The sequence below is a fragment of the Eptesicus fuscus genome, chromosome 17 (genome assembly GCF_027574615.1).
Source record: "Eptesicus fuscus isolate TK198812 chromosome 17, DD_ASM_mEF_20220401, whole genome shotgun sequence".
Lineage (NCBI taxonomy): Eukaryota > Metazoa > Chordata > Mammalia > Chiroptera > Vespertilionidae > Eptesicus > Eptesicus fuscus.
The window spans coordinates 41,050,052-41,059,363 of record NC_072489.1 but is presented as its reverse complement, the minus strand read 5'-3'; the positions used below and the strand labels follow the sequence as shown (position 1 = coordinate 41,059,363).

The following is a 9,312-nucleotide window of genomic DNA, read 5'->3' as shown; positions in this document are numbered from 1 at the left end:
GGGGAGGTCCCCTCAAAGACAAGTGATAGTGGCAATCATCTTTTTACTGCCCAAGGTCACTCTCTGCCCTAAAGAATCAACACAGAGCAAAACTATACCTCAGAGGTATATCATTCAGTAGGAAGCCTGACTATAATTCCTTGCATTTCCTTTCAAATGCAACCACATCTTCCCATTACACATGCCTATCTTAGAGAAGTCCATTCTGTGATGAGAGAGCACAAGCTGTGCAGCTGCAAGCCAGAGAGAAGGGCACTGGTCTAAGCACTGGGTCAAAGGGTCAATAAAAAGATTTAATCCTCCAAACTTGAACTGGAGGCATTGCATATGAACAAGGGACACTTTCAGAATGGACCAAGATTGAAAAAAACAATGCCGAGAAATTGCAAGAGGGCTCCAAGACCAGAATAGAAGCAAGGATAGTTGTGTCAGGACTAAGACCCAAGGCCAGTGTCATTTGAAGAACTGTTTGAAAAAAGCCCCACTCCACCATGTTCTAGGCAATGCTAATAATCCATCATTGTCACAGGCACTAAATCATATAAAAATGAGGCTAATGCCTTAGTTAAAAGCACAACGAAACACTATTTCTTGCTTCCTCAGCATCTTAAGGTTTAGCACTATCATTTCTTCAGTGCAGAAGTACTTTCTAAACACACTGGGAATGCTGATATGAAATGGATAAAGCCTGAGGTGACAGCTCTGACCTGTCCATGTCCTTTAGGAGGAAATCTCTCACTGCCCAGAGGTGTTTGTTTTATTCTGGCTGTTTTTCATTGTAATCGATGGTCTGGTACTGCTTGCCAAGTGCCTCTGGCACAGGCTGAGAAGATCATACCAAGAACATGCTGCATGCCAGGTATTTTCTGCAGGATGTCAGATTTGACAGAAATGGGAAAAAGCAAGAGGCTGGAGTCTGGGTGCACAAAAAGGGTAAGAAGGGAAGAGGAACTGCCACATACCAATCCTAGGAGAGGCATGTTTGTAGTCTACTCTGGGGCAGAGAGATGATCACCTCTCTGCTCATGGGTACAATAAAATCAAGAGATTCACTGAACCCACACACAGCATTATAAGGGATAAAGATGAGGAGAGCTGCTTACCAATTTCTTTATGGGAATGACAAAACTGACAAATACCAGAGTGATCTAGGTCATAAAATAGACTTTAATGTCTCCCAATTACAACATGATAGACTACTCAAGCTGGAACTAGAATACAGCTCCCAAGACTGGCTTCCTATGAGGAATGAAGCTGGCATGTCCCTGGCTGCTGTGCAGCTGGAGAAGCCCCAGGCACTCAGCTTCTCCGTACAATTCTGGAGTCCAAATACCCTCATCTGCTGCAGTTCGCCAATTTGGGAGTTCTGGAACTGGCAGTGTAGTCTGTGAATCCCAAGTATACCAGATACTGCTCCCTCCCTTCCTCTTCAATATTGCTGTTCTCAGCTTTGTGAGGTACTAAAGAACACCCTGGTTTTGCAGGGCGTACATCTCCCATCATCACAGGTTTAAATCCTCTGTTTCGTATTTGCTTAAAGCATCCTGGAAGTGTGACCCATGCTCACATGACTTTCCCTGTCCAGAGGACTCCTGGAAGTCATACTTTCCAAGTTTCTTACTAGCTGATGGCTCCCTTCTATGCCCAACACAATAAGGTGATTCCAAAGAACTGCATTTAGGAATGAAGACAGACAGAAGTCTATCTTCTTTCTACACCAGTCAGTCCTTGTCTTGATCACTTTATCCCTTTCTTTCATTAACATGCACATTTGCATGTACACAGAGCTCTGGAAGGATCTTCTTATCTGAAGACTATGGAAATATTTTCTGAATTCATGGAATTATCCTTTCCATTGAGTGATGTTCAAACTGCAGATTGGTCTCTGCCTTCCCAGATGTCTTCTCGTTGCTTGGCTTCCAACCGTTTTCTTTCTGTAAATTAGGGCAGTGTTAAAAGTGGCAGTGTACGTCATATAACCAGCGACTTTCCCTTAATCCCAATTACAAGGTAAACTAATCAAGAGAAAGCTGGATTTCCTGGTCTTCTCTAATTGGATCCCAAGAGTTAATATCTTTAACTTTCCAAGTACTTGGTTAAATGGAAATGTTACTATTACTATTTAATAGAAAAAAGAAAGATCTGGAGCTAATAAGAAATAAAAAGTATATGGAATAAGTCAGAAATCTAGTAGGACCCAGATTCTAGTCTTGCTGATAATATGTTTATTTTAATTCTACTTCTCAACTGTGTTAGTGCTTCCATATAATTGTCCATTATTCCCAGTTTACTGATCTCCCCATATATTTCAACAGCGATCAAGAATATATTTCAATATTCTTCTTCCAACTTCTTGTTCAAATGGAGGTGATAGCCTCTGGGCTTTAGTTACATCTTATTACAATCTTATAGAAAAAATATTTCAGAGGGAAACTGAATTTCAGTATTTTCAGAGCACTTTCAGGAACCAGAAATCTTCTGGAATATACAATTCCAAAATGGAAAAATGGCCACACATAATGGAGGAAAACTAAGGACTATTTCTAAAAACAAAAAAATGCACATATCTTTAATTTTTAACATAAAACCATAGTTTCTATTTAACAATTTCACCAAAATGGGTAAAATACAGACCACACATGAATGAAGTGGCCCAAGCACTTCATTAGGTGATGTAATACCAGTTCTAATTTCATGGTTTGCCATTTATCTTGACACCATAAAATGTAGATGACAAGTCTAAATTCTTCCTCCCAAGGGCTATTATTTCAGATAATGTCTGTAAAGATTTTGCAAGTCATAAACCAGGGGGATTATGGAAAACAAGGTGAGTTTAGAGTTAACACTTGCTATTCATATCTTTTCCAAATCAGCAAAACCTCTTATAAAATTCCTGTACTAATATTTGACTGTACTTTAAGGGCAAAGAACTTTGTCAGGAAGTTGACAGGCACTTGTACATGTGAGAACGAGAAATTTGCTGCTATTTGGGCACCATCTTGTGGCATGATCAGAATATAGCAGCAAAGTTACAAGAGGCAGAAAATATGGGGGTCAGCAAATTCCAAACAGAAGGCTAGTTAATTCGGTGCCCTGTGACCGGCTTTATGAACTGGGTTGGGATTCTCTAGGAAACAGCACATTTCTTAGGAAGGCGCTGTTCTGATTCTTACAAACAGGAAAGCTAGGAGGGTATCTAAAGGCTAAGGCAACCTTATGTGAAAACAATCAAACACTGGTTCTGGATTCTAAGAAAAAGAACCCAGAATAGTGAATTACTAGAACTCAAAGTTTTCAATAAGCTCATGAACTTAAATCAGAAAGGCAATATGGAAAGAGTGGCTCAGAATCCACAATTCTAAAATCAAAGCAGTTCTGAAAACAAAGTTTTGGTTTTACAGTCTGGGTCAAAACTCATTTGCTGATAAATCTAACCCTAAGGATATAGGACTGTTTATAGCCTTTACATGTGCCATTTAGGGTGACTAGTCATGCACTACGCAGCAGAAATATCAGTGCTAATGTGTCTGATTTTGGTGTTATGAAACAAAGATTTAGATAACCATAATATCTTTCTAAAATTAGAATATTACAAAATTCTGAAACATTTCCTGCCCTAATGTTTTCTGATAAAAGACTGTAGATCTCAATTAACAAATGTATATATAAGAAGAAAGTCTAGTTGTAAACCATATGAGATAACCAGTAAGATTAGGGAGACAAATTGAGAAGCACAAAGAAATAATGAAAATGTGAGACATACATTTAGAAGTATAGAACATGATTAGAACAGAGAAATATAGGTTAGAATGAGACAAAAATATTTTCTTCATTTTAAAAAGTAAATGAAAGGTTGGAGGGGGGTTTAAGTGATTTGCCTATGGTTGCATAATCAGTGAAAAACTGACGTTGGAACCTAGGTCCATACATAATTCTCAAAACAGCATATTTTCCACTATTCTGATATCTGAAAATATCTACAAAGAAAAGGGGAAAAATGTGAAAATATATTAACAGAAAGATAAAGAAACATGCTGTCCCTGTATTAAATGGAAAGGAAAGTAGATAATAGCTGACAGACTGCATGAGAAAAGCTCTAATTAACTTTACCTACAACCTTTAAAGAAAGTAAACTTAAGTAGAGAGAAAGAACAACAGCAGCCTTAAGGGCAAGGAACTAAGCAAGAATAGAAGTATTAGTATGACATGATTAACCTAAAGCACTCACATAACTGGCCCAGAAAACTTTCATTTCCCAATAAAATAAATAGGCAGAAATCTATCTATCTATCTATCTATCTATCTATCTATCTATCTATCTATCTATCAAAGTCTAAGCGACCATTATGACTGAACAACCAGAACGACCGGTTGACCAGTTGCTATGACACGCACTGACCACCAAGGGGCGCGATACTCAACACAGGAGCTGCCCCCTGGTGGTCAGTGCACTACCACAGCCAAACTCCTGCAGCCTCTCACCCTGGCCGGCAGGCCCCCATCGGCCCCTGGTGCTAAACCATTCATAGAGACCTGCTTCTGGGTTGGGGTTTCGTATATAGCAGGGCAGCTTCCTCGCTGTGATCTACTGAAAGTCAGCCCTTGACACAAGGGCCTGTCTTGCTCCCATCCTCTCCCTTCCTCGGGGGCCGCCCACCCGCTGCCAGCTGCCACTACGGCGGAGAGGGAAGGAGGAGGAGGGGAGGCGGGAAATTGTGTGGTGGCGGGGCGCCAATGGTGGCCGGCGTCCATTTCTTCTGAGCCCAGCCTGGCGACCATCGCCTCCTCTCCCAACCCTGCTGGGGCCTTCGGGCCCTGGGCTGGGGCAGGGAACCGGGGGTGGGTGGCGGCAGACGCAGCCCCTTTCCCGGGGGGCCGAGGGCCGGCTCCCTCCTTGGGGCCAGTGGCTAACCTCCTGTGATCCCTCCCCCGGCTGGCCAACCTCCCGCAGTCCCTTCCCCCAGCCCACCAACGGTCCCGCCCTCTCCTCCCCCCACATGAATTCATGCACCAGGCCTCTAGTCCTCATAATAAAAGCGTAGTATGCAAATTGTCCCCTTGACTGGGGGATCATCTGTGAGTTCGACCAGGGGCGTGGCCAGCCTGGGGAAGGGAGGGAGGCCCTGGCTGGCAGCGGCAGCAGGCAGCTGAGAGAAGGAAGGGAGGGAGTTCCCAGCCAGCAGCTGCTAAGGACCCTACCAGTGCACAAATTTCATGCACTGGGCCTCTAGTATTATTATAATGAATAACAATTTCCCAGGAATCACATAAACAACAATATCTTGAATTTGTAAAGCATTTTTCTGAACAATTTTACACATGTTAACTTACGTTGTACCAAAAAATTCTTCATGATTAGGTAAGTCGCTTTGGTGGAAACTGGGGTACACCGACATGCCCATGGCCACACAACTAGTTAATGGCAAAAACTCTATTATACCACATTCCTAAATGATCTGCCCTTGAGCATTCTGGTTAAAGTTTGTTAGAATAGAATGGTGTCCAGACATTCTCTGTTTCTACTAAGAAAGAAAGGGGAATCTGGATTAAACTATCATACAGATTTAAGGCAGACCAAAGGAAAAATTTTCTGACAGTGAAAACTGCTAACCACTGCAACTGATAACTAAAAAGAAACCTGTCATATTTTATTTTCTGAAGACCTTAAAATTTTCTAAGTATTTTTTTTCTGGGAAAAAAATTTTTAATTGCCCCAAAATCCTTCAAGAGGGATTACAAGTATTAGAGAAGGAACGTATATTTTAATTAGAGAGGGCTAGGCTAAAATGTCTCCTCTCAATTTACCAGCTGGGAGATCTTAGGCTGCTAGTTACTTCTCTGGGCCATCTCTAAACTGGATACAAAGCCATCCATCACAGAGTTATTTTAATGTTACATTACCTGGGGTTTCCTTCCAATCCTTTTAATCAACTAAAACCTTGCCATGGCTTTTAATTTTAAAAACTTAAAAAAACAAAAAAAAAAACAAAAAAAACTTCAAAACTAAAGTGAGAGGAGAAACAATTGCTTAAAATACCAGGTTCATATTTTCTTCCTTACTCAAAGCAGGTATCTTCACTAGTTAGTCTAATTCTCCTAAATATGGATCATAATGCTCTGCACATGGCAGGTGTTCAGTAAATGGCAAATGTAATTGGTAGAGTATTATATAACATTTAAAATAAAAAGAATAATGACAAAAAATATGCTCTGGAATCTGCACTGGACTCACCATATAATATTTACTAGTATTAATAAAAACAGAAGCAGCTAACATTTGTCACATACTAGCTATAGGCCTATAGAAATAGAAAGGAGAGTATTCCTATGGTTTTTGAAGATGACTAAGTATCTTTCAGGTTTTATCTCACTTGATTTCCATTTTATGGATGAGGAAACAGAGAGTAACTAATTTGCCCAAGATCACACAGCCAATAAACAGAGAGCTAAGATGTAGACCCAGGTAATCTGATGCCAGGGTCTATGTTATCCACTATGCTATACTGATTCCTCCTCCTCTAGTGAAAGAAGGTCTGGAACAAAAATATCTGTTCTTAAGACCTAAACAGTACTTTTAATTTCCACAGAAAAAAAATTGCTAAATGAGAAGCCTTGAGGTACATGTAGATAGGTAACAGAGAACCTGCTCAATACCAGGTACATAAAGAAGCCAGAAAGAGGTAAATTGGGAAGTTTCCATATGTATTTTCTCAGATATGAAGAATGGGAAAACTCTGAAGCATAATAAAGGAAGAGTCCTCTAAAATTTGTACAGCCTCAGCACCAACAGATAATAGGAACTTATCACAGTGGGTCTCTATTCACAACTCAAGGCCTTCATTTAAAAAATAACAGGGTACCCACTTAACCAACAGTCTCATTTTTAATTACATCACTGAACTGTCCTTTGTATAGCTGGGTACTTAAAATAAATACTTCAAGTGGAGCTGCATGCTGATGTGCCTACAGAGTAGAGGGAATACTCAGATGGCATCCATGCATAACTGCTACTGCAGTATCTGTAGAGATACACAGAAATACATGATATACTGAAAAAGTAAGTCATATCTCTTTCTATAGATACTACTGTTATTACTCTCTATTGATCGTCTGATAATTGTGGTTATCATAGAGAAATCACTTTCTTCAAAGATAACCAATTAATAAAGGGTTAAGGACATGGCACATTCTCCTTTAACCTAATTATGTTATTGCCATCTATAAAAAGCAGATGAATCCTACCCTATTTCTATCTTCTATGAGGCCTTTGAGTAAACCATGCATTGGAAAAATCAAAACTTCCTCGTTATAATCATTCAAGTTTCAAAAACTAGTTGGGTTCTACTCTGAAACTCTAGCACCTGCCATGACACACTCTGTCACTGGTTATCTGGCCAGTGCAGCCGAGAGTCTGTAAGCTCCCTGCTATCACCAAAGCAGAGTGGACAGGAAGTATTAATGGCCTTGTTAGACTGGCAATAAACAAAGAGTTTGAAACTTCAATTTGTTTAATGAAAAAATGAAGTTACTTTTCAGTAAGTGGAATTTTCAGAATAAATTGCCTTCACAGATTCCACAGATCATGGGCTAAGGCAATAAGAATGTCTAAAGCTTGAAGGTTGATAAAAAGTACTTAAGTACAAAGCCAGAATCCCAAACCTTTACAGACAAGTCAACAGCCTACAATGGGAAGGGAGAGATTTTAACCTCAACTTAAAACTTAGAGGGAAAGAAAAATACTGCTTGTGAATCAGTTGAAATATTTTCTGAGAACTCTTAGGTACTGAAAAATAGTCAGAAGCTAGGTTAATCTAGATGTACTCTAATGGAGCCACTCAGGACTGTCTTTACAAAATAAATAAATAAAATAACTCCTCAGTTATCATCTTCAATGCCAGTGGCTGGCTTTTCCTTAATTTGTCTTCTACCTAAGATCCAACCATTTGATAATAGCATGATAATCATGGTCCAGTAAAACCACAGCAAATAATGTTTTCTACCTAGAAGACCATATGTTTTCACACAAAAATTTTTTCTCAGCCTTTGGAGCAAGAACTATAGGAAAAGCCATGGATGAGCTGAGAAGACCGAACCTATCTTAGAAAACAACAATAAGGAAATGGATTAAGATGCTTTGGTGTGTGGAACAGGCAGGCAATTTCAATATACTTGGGAGGCTTCTAGGAAATGAAAATGACCAAAAAAATGAGCTGCTGCTTTTTTTTTTTTTTTTTAACGCATGCAATATAGTGAGCTCTAAAGGGACTAGAGAAGAACACCATCCCTTCAACTCACCTCGGGCTTCTTGCAGTTTCTTGAGCTCTGCCTCCCGTTCAGTTTTGCTCTGCTTACTTCGAACCCCAAGGGCATTGATGACCAGCCTTCTAGCTAGGGCTGCAGAAGTCTCAGGACGCTCCTTTGCTGGCTGGAGGAACTCTGAATGGGAGAGAGAGGGAGTACGGAAGAGAAAGCACTCTAGCACCAAGTGATTTAACTCAGTAATTAACAAACAAAATAGACTAACAAGGGCTGCATCAGCAGTAATTAATACGAGCTGATAGATGATGAGAGGAAATTAACATGGCAAAGCACAAACAACCCTGGCTTCTTTATCTGTATTAACACAATTTCTTACAGTGACTCTATCAAACAACTAAACACAGAGGTAAACTAGATAAGGATGTCATCAGAAAATGATTGCTGCATAGCTTGCAGTTAGCATCACCCATTCTCTCCAAGTGGCTGCTCAGATGCCACATTTCCTACACAGCCTTTTCTATATTACTCTTTCCTTAAAAACATACTTCCTTTAACACTAAAAATAAAAGTCCTATGTCTTTGCTACTCTGGATGCTGTACAAGTGCTGAAAAAACAGTAACACTACTATTAACAAGAAAAAAAAACACCTGACATTAGGCTCACCAGCATAAGCTCTAGCTTTGGCCTTGGCTGCTCTTGTGGCCTGTGACAAGGGCCGGATCTTCACCATGGTATGTTTACTACCCAGAGCATCTCGAGCTGCAAAGAGGAATAAATATAAGGCGGCAGAAGACATGAGAAAGAGCGATGCAAATGAAAATTTAAGTCTACTAGTAGTTCTTAAATAGTATTCCCTAGATGTTACGTGCTTTTTATTTTTTCTTTCATGGCAAGCAAAGGAGATGGTAAGCTCTAGAAAGTCTGTAAGGAACAACTTGGCAGTGGTTACTTTAGATCAGGGACCAACAAACTATGGTTCTATAATCAAGTTCAGCCAACCACCTGACTTTTGTAAATAAAGTTTTACTGAAATAGAGCCATGCCCATTGGTT

At 39.9% G+C, this 9,312-nt stretch overlaps 1 protein-coding gene across 3 annotated transcripts in view; it reads right to left on the bottom strand.

The window, feature by feature from the left end:
* Nucleotides 1–1,147: 1,147 nt before the first annotated feature.
* R3HCC1L (R3H domain and coiled-coil containing 1 like) overlaps nucleotides 1,148–9,312 on the bottom strand; it is a 64,941-nt gene continuing 56,776 nt past the window's right edge. For all 3 annotated transcript variants that reach the window (XM_028149170.2, XM_054728982.1, XM_008144155.3), the window contains exons 5-7: nucleotides 8,924–9,019; nucleotides 8,296–8,436; nucleotides 1,148–1,934 (exon numbers count right to left, since the gene is read on the bottom strand). In XM_028149170.2, the coding sequence (XP_028004971.2) occupies nucleotides 1,867–1,934; nucleotides 8,296–8,436; nucleotides 8,924–9,019 (305 nt within the window). In that variant the 3' untranslated portion in view covers nucleotides 1,148–1,866. The remainder of the gene's footprint in view (nucleotides 1,935–8,295; nucleotides 8,437–8,923; nucleotides 9,020–9,312) is intronic.